Below are 13,763 nucleotides of genomic sequence, written 5' to 3'. Positions count from 1 at the left end.
ACTGAATAAATCCACATGAAAATACCCAGGTGCACAACTGCACATGCTGATCAACATTTTTGTAAAGTTTCTTGACTCTAGGTCAAATCCTTTTTGAGTTACATGCGACACAAAAGAGAACGGATGGACGGATGGAAGGACGGACGGACTGACGGATGTTCAAACAAGAGAGTTATAAAAGTATAGATTTCAATGTCTGTTTCAAGTTAGAAAAAAAACAAGAGTAGAATTATGCCTTGGGTGACTTTTATATGAAATATTTTCCTTCTGAGAAGAAATGACATGGAATTTCATTTCTGTCCATGGTAGCCTAGAAATCTCTGATTGAATGCCATTTCTGTCCCAATTTAGCACAGAATCTGTGCCAAAATTTTTTACAGGTAATATACTTAATTGATAATCATTTTTCCTATTGTCTTATTTAAAAAACCCCAGCTGTGTTCAAAAATTAATAAGCAACATTTAAAAAAAATCTTAATTGTTTGTGATTAAGGTCTTAGATTATAGTATTTTAAATTCTGAGTATTTTGATACCCATTGTGTTAAAGCAAAGAATTACAAATCAACTTCAATAAATTTTATCAATTTTTCTCATGTTTTTGTACTTAGTAATTTTTTCAGCTTTGCTCAGTAATAAAAAGTCTCGCAAAAGTTCTAAGTTTTCACTTATACCTAACATAGAAACTGGTTACCTCAAACTTGACCAGTATAAGGCACTTATAGGTGACTTATATGTGACTTGTATGTTGGGGGAAAAATGGCCGAAAGTGACTTATATGTAGCATATACCTATAACTGACTTAGACAGGTTTTTAGGTGATTTATAAGTGACTTATATGCAACTTATAGTTCTCTTATAAGTCAAGTATAAGTTGCATATAAGAAACATATAAGTCACTTAAAGTCATTTTGGTAAGGGCATGTTTGAATTTGGTTGTTGTTTTACTGATTTTTAATAGAGTAATGCCCCTTTTACTTTGAAAAAAAAGAAATTTTTAGATTCTGTTCATTAACTCCCCATCAGCTCATATGGATATATCATTGAAAAATGTAGGTCAATTTTGTATTTGGTTATGGTTCGATGATTTTTGACAAAATAATGCCCCTTAACTTATAAAAAAATATAAAATATTCAGTTTCTGTTTAGTATCTCCCCAACAGTTGTACACACTCACCTCAAATTATACGTCATAGAAATGTGCGGATAAGGTTAGAATTTGGTCATTGTTCAATGATTTTTTGCACAGTTATGCCCCTTTAACTTTGAAAAAAATAAGAAATTTTCAGTTTTCGTTCATATTGTCTTCATATTTGGACACAACTTTTTGGACAAGACCACTAAGAAGGCCAGACTGAAGTTGACCTTGACTCATGAATGATACTGACCTTCAGTGTCACTTGTTTTAATTTTGCTTGAGTTTTGGTACAAATTCTTATTACTTTATAATTAGTCCCCTACCGGTTTACCGGTCAGGACTTTAGGTTTACCCTCCGAGAGGGTCAGGGTCTGACCGTCCGTCAGTCCGTCCGTCTGTCAGTCCGGCCGTCTGTCAGTCAGCACTCACATGACAGTTATTATGTGGCTAGAGGGACAATAGGTAACTGTTCTTTCTCTTTGATGTCATTCATTCAGTAATGCTTTATGTCCTTCAGTCCGTCCGTCCACAAAATTGGATCCCTTGATAACGCATTAAGTACTGAAAATATTTTGATGGAAGTTGATATATGGATAGCTGGTAGATAATGGAGATTATGCACCTCTTTTTCTTTTCTTCCTATGTTGAAAATTCTGGTTGCTATGGCAACAAATAATCTCAAAATATGGCAAATTTTACACATAAACTGGATCCAGTGATAATGCAATATAGTCGTCGGGGTTGTCTGTCCGTCTGTCTGTCTGTCAGTCAGTCCGCACTCCCAGTACGGACAGTAATTATGTGGCTAGAGGGACAATAGGTAACTGTTCTTTCTCTTTGATGTCATTCATTCCGTAATGCTTTTATGTGGCTATTTTCTTTTGTGTGGCTAAAAAGAACAATAGAGAGAACAATAGAGTAGCCACATTAAAACTCTCTTGTTTGAACATCCGTCAGTCTGTCCGTCCTTCCATCCGTCCATCCGTTCTCTTTTGTGTCGCATGTAACTCGAAAAGGATTTGACCTAGAGTCAAGAAACTTTACAAAAATGTTGATCAGCATGTGCAGTTGTGCACCTGGGTATTTTCATGTGGATTTATTCAGTATTTTTATACAAGACTTATTGTTGGAATTCAATATATCTACATACAATGGTCAAGCACATTGAGAGGAAGTGCAGTGCACAAGAACCATAACTCTATCTTGAATAATTACAGAGTTATTGCCCTTTGTTACTTTTCCTTGTCCAGGGCATAACTTGAAAACAACTGGTTGGAATTAAAAACAACTTCATACAATTGTCAAACACAATAAGCTGAAGTACAGTGCACAAGAACCATAACTCTATCTAAAGTAATTACAGAGTTATTGCCCTTTGTTATTTTTCCATTGCTTTCTTTTGTCCGGACCATAACTTGAAGACTAATTGATGGAATTCATTTTAACTTCATACAATGCTCAAGCACATTGAGAGGAAGTGCAGTGCACAAGAACCATAACTCTATCTTGACTAATTACAGAGTTATTGCCCTTTGCTACTTTTCCTTGTCCAGGGCATAACTTGAAAACTACTGGTTGGAATTAAAAACAACTTCATACAATTGTCAAACACAATAAGCTGAAGTGCAGTGCACAAGAACCATAACTCTATCTAAAGTAATTACAGAGTTATTGCCCTTTGTTACTTTTCCATTGCTTTCTTTTGTCCGGACCATAACTTGAAGACTAATTATTGGAATTCATTATAACTTCATACAATGCTCAAGCACATTGAGAGGAAGTGCAGTGCACAAGAACCATAACTCTATCTTGACTTATTACAGAGTTATTGCCCTTTGTTACTTTTCCTTGTCCAGGGCATAACTTGAAAACTACTGGTTGGAATTAAAAACAACTTCATACAATTGTCAAACACAATAAGCTGAAGTGCAGTGCACAAGAACCATAACTCCATCTTGACTAATTACAGAGTTATTGCCCTTTGTTACTTTTCCTTGTCCAGAACATAACTTGAAAACTACTGTTAGGAATTCAATACAACTTCATACAGTTGTCAAGCACAATAAGAGGAAGTGCAGTGCACAAGAACTATAACTCCATCTTCAGTATTTATAGAGTTATTGCCCTTTGTTCCTTTTCCTTGTCTTTCTGGACTTATTAGAGTAATTCAAGAAAACTTCATCAATGGCCAACCACAATGAAAGAAAATGCAACATACAAGAACCACAACTATCTTTAATTGCCCACAACCATAACTCTATATTTCAATTATTTTACAAGGTATTCTGTTACTAGTAACATCCTCATTTCCGAAGCAGTCTTGTGGGGGTATTAATCACATTTAGTGATAGTTCTAGTTAGAGTTATTGCCCTTGACTTCGTAAAAATTTGCAATTTTCAACTTGTGTTGTATGTAACTCAAAATAGATTTGACCTAGAGTCATGAAACTTTACAGGAATGTTAATTAGTATGTGTTGTTGTGCACCTTGGTATTTTCATGTGCATTTATATAGTATTTTTGAGTTATTGCCCATGACTTAGTAAAATTTTGCAATTATAAACTTGTGTCGCATGTAACTCAAAAAGGATTTGACATAGAATCATGAAACTCTACAGGAATGTTAAACAGCATGTGTAGTTGTGCACCTGGGTATATTTGTGTGCATTTATATAGTATTTTTTGAGTTATTGCCCTTGACTTAGTAAAATTTTGCAATTTTCAACTTGTGTCGCATCTTACTCAAAAAGGATTTGACTTAGAGTTATGACCTTATGAATGAAAAATTTCGGGGGAGCATATAGCCGTCGGGTAATCAGTCCATTGGTACGTATGTCCCGAAATTCGAGTCAGGCCCATAACTTCTATATTTGAAGACGGATTTTTAAACTATTTCACAGAAATGATCACCATATTGAGATGACATGTCGCTTGCAACATTTGGGTCGCTACTTTTAAGGTCAAGGTCACAGCATGATCTTGCTGCAAAATCATGTCCGGCCCATAACTTGGTTATTTGAAGTCGGATTTTTAAACTATTTCACAGAAATGATCACCATATTGAGACAATGTGTCAGACGCAACTTTTGGGTCGCTACCTTGAAGGTCAAGGTCACAGCATGACCTTACAGCAAAATCGTGTCCAGCCCATGACTTTGTTATTTGAAGTCGGATTTTTAAAGTATTTCATAGAAATGATCACATATTGAGACGATGTATTGCTCACCACATTTTGGTCACTACCTTGAAGGTCAAGGTCACAGCATGACCTTGCAGCAAAATTGTGTCTGACCCTTAACTTCGTTATTTGCAGTTGCATTATACAACTATTTTACAGAAATGATCACCATATTGAGACGATGTGTTGCGAGCAACATTTGGGTGGCTACCTTGAAGGTCAAGGTCACAGCATGACCTTGCAGCAAAATCGTGTCAGGCCCACATTTTTGTTATTTGAAGTCGTATTTACAACTTTTTAGATCTCATTGAGTAGATGTGCAGTGCAAAGAACAGTAACTCTGCCTTGCCTAAGTTTGGAATTATCACACTTTGAACTTTATCTGGGACATAAGTCTGAAACTACAAAAGATATACTTTTCTGTGTCCAAAACCTAGTCAGAGAGCATCATCCGGGTTAACCGGCTCTTGTTTCAGTTTTGTTAGAGTTATTGCCCTTGATTTACAGTAGTATAAATTGCTTGTGGATTTACACAGTATTTGTAAAGTTCTTGCCCTTTACTTAGTAAAAAATGTTTAGTTTTCAACTTGTGGCACATATAGTCCAAAAAATATTTGACCTACAGTCATAAGATTGACAGAACAGTGGAGTGTGGGGGTACCCATGTCCTATGGACACATTTCTAGATGACAGTTTAAAATACTCTTTTAAGTCACATAAATTATAATGATCTCTCAATAATGGGCATAACCCACCCAAAGCATTAATACATGTAATATGTTTTAGCTTCGTATCTGGAATTAACATTTCATACATTAATATTGTAAAATTTGTTTAAACTTTTAATTTTTCATTGACTCCACACTGAAAGTAATATAAGTTCTATAGGACTGGTCACAGGTCGGACAAAATGATTGTCCGACCAGCAACTGTTTCTATGTGTATTTCTTATCAGTGATTCTATTTTTAGAAAAATCCTTGTCTGTAAATCCATCCTATTGAAAGCTCTTGTTTAATTTCTTTTTCACCTGTCTTATATTTTATATTATTTTAGAGTGTTTGCTATTTTCATTACTAGCCACCACAAATAATCATCTCTTGTTACAATATAGAATTCATAATCTGTGTTTACATCAGCAGATTCTGTAGTTCATAAGGAGGAATATGGGTATATTAGTTGATTTCAAAATAGATATGAATAATCTAGGTTTATCACTATATGTTAGGTTAATTAGGCTTACCAAATTAAGGATATGCTTTACAGTCTGATGTGAATAAGATAAATTCCTTTCCTATATAATTTCCATCTTAAAGTAGGGTCTTTAAACTGTAAATTTGTTTTAACTAAAACATTTTTCAGGAAACTATATCACATAACTTTGACAGTTGTTTTTATACACCCGTTTGAAAAACGGGACGTATTATGGGAACGTCCCTGGCGGGCGGGCGGACGGACGGTCGGGTGGGCGGGCGGCGTCCAATTTTGTCCGGAGCATATCTCCTACATGTATGTGGGATTTTAATGAAACTTCATAGAAATGTTCACCACTATGAGGAGCAGTGTCGCGCACATGAACCAGGTCTCTAGGTCAAAGGTCAAGGTCACACTTAGAGCTCATTGAAAAATGCTTGTCCGGAGCAAACTTCCACATGTATAGAGGGATTTCAATATTACTTGGCACAAATGTTCACCATTGTGAGGCAGAGTGTCGCGCGCAAGATTCAGGTTCTTGAGGCCAAGGTCAAGGTCACACATAGAGGTCAAAGTTCAGATAAAAATATGAAGATGTGTATATGGACCATTTAGTCATCATTTATTGAGGGATTGTAACACAAATGGTCATTATCAAGACTATGGCTGTGATTACATATAATTTAGGTCAATATATACAAGGTCAAGGTCACTAAAGATGATGAAATATCCAGATTTTGTCCGGAGCATATCTCCTACACGCATGGAGGGAGTTTTATGAAATTTCATAGAAATGTTCACCATTATGAGAAGCCATGTCACGCCCATGAACTAGGTCTCTAGGTCAAAGGTCAAGGTCACACTTAGAGCTCATTTGAAAAACGCTTGTCCGGAGCAAAACTTCCACATGCATAGAGGGATTTCAATATAACTTGGCACAAATGTTCACCATTGTGAGGCGGAGTGTCGCGCACAAAATTCAGGTCCATGCAGCCAAGGTCAAGGTCACACATAGAGGTCAAAGTTTAGATAAAAATATGAAGATGTGTATAGGGACGATTTAATCATCATTTATTGAGGGATTGTAACACAAATGGTCATTATCATGACTACGGCTGTGACACATGTACTTTAGGTCAATATATGCAAGGTCAAGGTCACTAAAGATGGTGAAATATCCAGATTTTGTCTGGAGCATATTCTGCTACATGTATGGAAGAATTTTTATAGTACTTTATGGAAATGTTCACCACTATGATATGTATTGCTCCATGCATGATCCAGGTCTCCAGGTCAAGGTCACACTTAGAGTTCATTGAAAAACGCTTGTCCGGAGCAAAACTTCTACATTCATAGGGGGATTTCAATATAACTTGGCACAAATGTTCACCATTGTGAGGCTGAGTGTCGCACGCAAAATTCAGATCGCTGCGACCAAAGTCAAGGTTACACATAGAGGTCAAGGTTCAGATAAAAATTTGAAGATGTGTATAGGGACCATTTAGTCATCATTTATTGATGGATTGTAGCACAAATGGTAACTATCATGACTACAGGTGTGACACATTTAATTTAGGTTAATATTTGCAAGGTCAAGGTCACTGGAGATGATTAAATATCCAGATGTTGTCCGGAGCATATTTTCTACATGCATGGAGGAATTTTAATGTTACTTTATAGAATTGTTCACCACCATGAGACGTAGTGCCCTGCACATGAACCAAGTCTCTAGGTCAAAGGTGAAGGTCACAGTTAGAGCTCATAGAAAAACGCTTGTCTGGAGCAAAACTTCTACATGCATAGAGGGATTTCAATATAATTTGGCACAAATGTTCATCATTGTGAGGCTGAATGTCGTGCATAAAATTCAGGTCCCTGCGACCAAGGTCAAGGTCACACATCCTGTGCATATCTTCCCTACTGATTTGTTTTAAGGTTCATTTAACAACACAGTTTTGTTTGTTTGTTTCATTTTACGCCTTTTTCAACAGTATTTCTGTCATATAGGCGGGTAGTTTCCTAACCATCGTTCCTGGAGAGTTACACCAGTACTAGACTACCTTCCTCCGCGCTAAACTACCAAAGCATCTCCCGGGGATCGAACCCACGCCAGAGAGGTAACTGGATTAGAAGTCATCGACTCTAACCCCTCGACCATGGAGGCGGTGCCAAGAATAAAAACTTGCTTGCTAGATAACACTTATCCATAATGCCCCCATCTCCATCTAAAGCTTTCGTAAATGGGCGTATTTTGTGACATTGGCACCCTTGTTAAATGATGGATTAACATGCTATATTTATTACCTAGTTGTGTCATTTATTAGCATCATTTATAAACATTGTCATGAATTTTTGTATGAGATTTGAATACCTCTCAAATTATTTGGATTTTCATACATTCTATTTAGAAATTTACATATATGATTCCATAAGACTTGAAAATTAAATATATTTTATGATTATTATGAAATGAATAAAGATTTGTACATTAATTTGTTCATAATGTATGTAGGATGATGAACCACCAAGTGCTCAACCCCCAGACCATAAAAACAACAATGAATGGTACTACAGAGACCTACAAGGGGGCCTGCAAGGTAAAATAAAAGTATTTAGTTATAAATCAGTATTTTAGGTTGTGGTTGTTTTTGAAGTTTACTCACAAGATTATGGCAGTAAGCCTCTTAGAATTTACAAGAGCATAGTTCTTATTGATTTTAGTACAACTAATCAAACAGGTCTTTTAGTTAAGTAACCATTGTTTTGTTTACTGGGTGTTAAGTTTATCTATTAGATAAGATTTCAGGAATTAATCATTATAATTGTAAGAATCCAAAAATATAAAAGTGAGAAAAAAAATGTGATTGATAAAAGATAAACAATTATCTCTTAAATATATGTGTTTTGCCTGTTCAAAACAGTGAACAAAAATACTTTGTGAAGTAAAAGAGAAGAATAATCTCATTTCAATGTACTGCCTTGTAGTCTGTAAAAAACAAATGTTAATTGAAATACACAAGTCAATATTAATTGTTAATAAAAATTTCAGGTCCTTTTTTATCAGCTGCAATGGCAGGGTGGTTCGATGCAGGATATTTTACCATGAACTTATCTATTCGCAGAGGCTGTGATGAGCAATTTTCACAACTTGGTAAATTTTACACACATTTACACATTATGTTTAATTATAAATTCCTTTTGTAGAATCAGTGTTATATACATTTTAGACTTCATAGTTTACACAATTGGTTTAAAATATTTTGACCTGCTATACTTATGGTATATAGTCTTATTTGAGTAGGCTATCATGCAAGTTTGGTTTTGATCCACGATATCACTTACACCAGCTACAGTGTAACTTCCGAATTCCGGAACTTCTGAAATCCGGAAACTTCTAAAAACCGAACAATTTTTTCGGTCCCGATTTTTTCCCTTCTATTTTCTATAAATATAATACTTCTGAATTCCGGAAATTCTGAATTCCGGTAGATATTTTCGTAAAATTAGAGTCAAATCAATGCAATTTTACCTCCAAAAACCGGAAATATCCAAAGGTGTGAAATACATTGTAAATCGAGAAGGTTTACCCTGCAGGAAGATTTAATCTCCCTGTCGATTGTTTACTAATTAGCGGTGATCGTGTAATTTGACACGCATTAAAATCACAAACTGTGAAATGGTATGTTTGAAGTGATGCGGTTAATTGAAGTAATTTACGGAGGTCAGTTAATTTGAAGTGTTTATTAGCGGATTAAATGACAATTAATTGGGACAATGTATGCATCACTTTAGGGATTTTATTGCATTTGATGTAATAATTATTAACTAGCATCGGACAATATGTAAGTTTATGCAATTAACAACATTTCTACAAACTGATAGAAATTCAAAGGCATTTGCAGGTAAGATTAAAATGAGCAAACTTTAAATGATTAAAATGAAGACAGAACAATCTTTAAATAATGGTCTTTTCATGAATTTGCATTAGTTTCATAGTCATAATGAACGAAACACCTTCTAAATGTCGTAGAACTGAGCTGTCCCTTGAGGACAAAATTAAGGTAATTTGTGAGTCTGAAATGGTTCCCAAACCAACATTGAAGGTTTGTGAAGATTGTTTTCTTTTTGAATGAATGATCTGCATGAAATGTTTTATTTTCTGTTGAAATGAAATACCAATGTTTGTGTTTTACTGAATTTCTGTTTGCAAACAAAAATTGCACTATTTCAATATTTTCTTCTTTTTGTGTTGCCTTGAAAAGGTGACATATAGGGGTTACTTTTGTCGGCGGCGGCGGTGTCTGTGTCGGCTTCGTTGTCGGCGTCGTTGTCGTCGTCCCCTAAAGCTTGTGCGGAGCATAACTCAGTCACTATAAGTCTGATTGACTTCAAACTTGGTATGCATGCTTCTTTCAATAACCCGAAGTGCAGTGCACAAGGACCAGTACTCTGCAGTTCTTATTTTTTGAGTTATTGCCCTTTGTTAATTTTCATACTTTAATTTTGTCCGGGCCATTTCTCTTCAACTAAAAAAGCTATGGACTTGAAACTTCATAGGATGATAGATCTCATTAAGAAGAAGTGCAGTGCACAAGAACCGGTACTCTGCACTTCCTAATTTTTGAGTTATGGCCCTTTGTTAATTTTCATACTTAATTTTTGTCCAGGCCATTTCTCCGAAAGTATAAAAGTTATGGACTTGAAACTTCATAGGATGATAGATCTCATGAAGAAAAAGTGCAGTGCATAAGAACTGATACTCTGCATAACTTATTTTTTGAGTTATTGCCCTTTGTTGATTTTCTTACTTTATTTTTGTCCTGGTCATTTCTCCTCAAGTATGAAGGCTATGGACTTGAAACATCATAGAATGATAGATCTTATTGATAAGAAGTGCAGTGCACAGAAACTTCTGCTATGCACTTATTATTTTTTTAGTTATTGCCCATTGTTATTTTTCATATTTCATTTTTGTCCTGGCCATTTCTCCTAAACTACATTGTTCACCAGGCGACACATCCGACTCGCGGAGTTCTAGTTTTCAGGTACTCTCTGAAAAGTATGGCATAGGAAAGTCAACAGTAGCAGACATGTTGAAAAAGAAAGAAACCTAAAAGAAACATTGGGAGTGTAATACTTCCCCAAGTAAGATGCGTATTGGTTATGATGCAAAGTATGAACACTTGAATGATCTTGTGTGGCAATGGTTCTGTGTTGTATGTGCTAAAAATATGCCACTCTCTGGTCCAATTATTAAAGAGAAAGCACTTCAGTTTGCTCAAGAACTTGGAATCACTGAATACAAAGCTTTTAATGAAAATTTCAAATCGCGAATTCCTGAAATCATTGGTGACTATTCTTTGGATGAGGTATTCAAGTGTGATGAGACTGGATTGTATTTTAGAGCTTTGCCAGATAAAACATTATCTGTGAAAGGGACAGCATCAAAAGGAACTAAAGTGTCAAAAGATAGGATTACGGTAATGTTTGCTTGTGGCGCGTCTGGTGAAAAATTGAGACCATTAGGTATTACAAAAGTTGAAAATCCAAGGTGTTTTAAGAATGTCAAAAAAACAGAACTTGGTGTTAAGTATGTGGCTAAAAAAAAGCATGGATGAACAATAAGGTGTTTACTGACTGGCTTGTGGATTTAAACTCTGACATGCGCAGACAAGGTCCCAAATTCTCATGCTGTTAGACAATGCTTCATCACATGGAAAACAAGAAGATTATACTTTATCAAACGTAGAAATCAAGTTCTTGCCAGCCAACACGACATCACAACTACAACCATTGGATCAAGGTATAATCCGAACATTCAAAGCTTACTACAGGAAGTCAATGTTGAGATCACTGTTGAGTAAAATGGATAGTGCTGAGTCAGTGACTGAACTTTGTAAAACCGTGTCTCTTCTTGATGCTATCGGTTGGGTTGTAAAAGCATGGGACAGTGTTAAGACTGACACAGTAGTGAAGTGTTTTAAGTCAGTGGGATTTAGCTCCACACACTTTGAGATGTCTTCTGATAATCTTGTTGATGATGATGAGTTTGATGATGATGATGTACCCCTTAATGTGCTTGTTCAATATTTCAGATACACTTGTGAGGACTTATAAAACTTTGATCATAATTCCAATGGAGGATAATTCAGACGAATGGGAGTGCAATCTTGTGCAGTCATTTAAGGAATCCTCTTAAACCACATGTGATGTCTTTGATACTGAAACAGATGATGTACAGCAACATTTACCTGGGAGTGAACTTACTCATAGTGAAGTGCTTGAAATGTTGATTAAGATTGAAAATTTTGCAACTGAAAAAGCAAGTGATTATCTCAATACTGTGCAGGAACTCCAGATGCTAACTGAATGCAAAATTGTCAAGCAAAGTGTGTGCAGAAACAGTCTACAATTGATTTCTTCTTTAAAAAGTCAGATGCATAAATATGAATGTTGTTGTAAGAGACTTTAAGATGTTAAGAGACTGTACATTATAGTGTAACATCTGTCTGTTTGTACATAAAAACTGTTTCCTGTGATCACTTTTTAAGAACTTTTTCAACAAATTTACTTAAAATAGAGACATAAGTGAATGGCCAATGGCCCTTCAGAATGTTGCTGGGGTTCTAACCGGTAGGGGACTTATGGATTGCTTGCAATACTATGATAATTGCTTGTTTATATAAGTATCATTATTATATAGTATTAAATAAAGTGTTAAATATAAATGTATTATTTTTATTCACATCTTTATCTTCAAGTTGATTAAAGACTATTATATATGATATTACAGTAATGGCCACATTTTCCTGGACATTTAGTGGCTTAGTCTTGTCCACATTATCCTAAACCTCTGAATTCCGGAAACCTCTGAAATCCGAACTTTTTGACAAGTCCCAGGGGTGTTCGGTTTTCAGAAGTTACACTGTATATCATTGTAAAGTGTCTCTAGGATCTTCTCTACACACCTGGTTTTGATTCATCATTTGTTTCACTGTTTACAGGTGAACTAATACAGAGATGGGGACGAGTACCTTTTCTACCAGGTCCTTCTCCTGCACCACTTATGGTAATCTGATATATTTCTAATTACTCACATAAACATTGGTTAAAGATATGGCTTTTATTTTTGTTAAGGAACAAATGTCATATTTAGTGACCTTGACCTTGCATATTTTAACATAAATCACTTGTTTCACATCAATAGTCATGATATTGAACATTTGTGTTTTAATCCCTCAATAAATGATGACTGAAAGTTTTGGTAACATATATTTATTTGAACTTTGACACCTATGTGTGACCTTGACCTAGAGACCTGGTTCATGCGCCCCATACGGCTTCTCATAGTGGTGAACATTTCTGTAAGGTTTCATTAAAATTCCTATGGGGCGTCAGTGGCCGACTGGTTAAGGTCGTTGACTTCAAACCACTTGCCCCTCACCGCTGTGGGTTCGAATCCCGACAGGGACTTTGGATTCTTTCATGTGAGGAAGCTATCCAGCTAGCTTACGGAACGTTGGTGGTTCTACTCAGGTGCCCGTTCGTGCCTGAAATAATGCACGGAAGGGCACCTGAGGTCTTCCTCCACCAGTAAAGCTGGAACGTCGCGATATGACCTATACTGTGTCGATGTGACGTAAAACCCAAAACAAAACAAAAATTAAAATTCCTTCATGTGTGTAGGAGATTTGCTTGGGAAAAGTTATTAGGATATGCTTTACAGTCCGAAGTGAATAAGATAAATTCTTCTCCTATATAATTTCCATCTTAAAGTAGGGTCTTTCAACTGTAAATTTGTTTTAACTAAAACATTTTTCAGGAAACTATATCACATAACTTTGTCAGTTGTTTTTAAATGATGGATTAACATGCTATATTTATTACCTAGTTGTGTCATTTATTAGCATCATTTATAAACATTGTCATGAATTTTTGTATGAGATTTGAATACCTCTCAAATTATTTGGATTTTCATACATTCTATTTAGAAATTTACATATATGATTCCATAAGACTTGAAAATTAAATATATTTTATGATTATTATGAAATGAATAAAGATTTGTACATTAATTTGTTCATAATGTATGTAGGATGATGAACCACCAAGTGCTCAACCCCCAGACCATAAAAACAACAATGAATGGTACTACAGAGACCTACAAGGGGGCCTGCAAGGTAAAATAAAAGTATTTAGTTATAAATCAGTATTTTAGGTTGTGGTTGTTTTTGAAGTTTACTCACAAGATTATGGCA

At 35.4% G+C, this 13,763-nt stretch overlaps 1 protein-coding gene across 1 annotated transcript in view; it reads left to right on the top strand.

Moving 5' to 3' along the window:
• The window catches only part of LOC132714066 (uncharacterized), a 65,645-nt gene that overhangs the window by 20,218 nt on the left and 31,664 nt on the right, over positions 1-13,763 (top strand). The window contains exons 7-10 of the mRNA XM_060696800.1: positions 8,018-8,102; positions 8,555-8,656; positions 12,510-12,574; positions 13,601-13,685. Of these exons, the coding sequence (XP_060552783.1) occupies positions 8,018-8,102; positions 8,555-8,656; positions 12,510-12,574; positions 13,601-13,685 (337 nt within the window). The remainder of the gene's footprint in view (positions 1-8,017; positions 8,103-8,554; positions 8,657-12,509; positions 12,575-13,600; positions 13,686-13,763) is intronic.

This window comes from Ruditapes philippinarum, unplaced genomic scaffold (assembly GCF_026571515.1).
Source record: "Ruditapes philippinarum isolate M1 unplaced genomic scaffold, ASM2657151v2 ctg1150_1_1_1_1, whole genome shotgun sequence".
In the NCBI taxonomy this organism is placed as follows: domain Eukaryota; kingdom Metazoa; phylum Mollusca; class Bivalvia; order Venerida; family Veneridae; genus Ruditapes; species Ruditapes philippinarum.
Note: the sequence above shows the minus strand (reverse complement) of the source record. Positions and strands in the feature narration are given on the sequence as shown.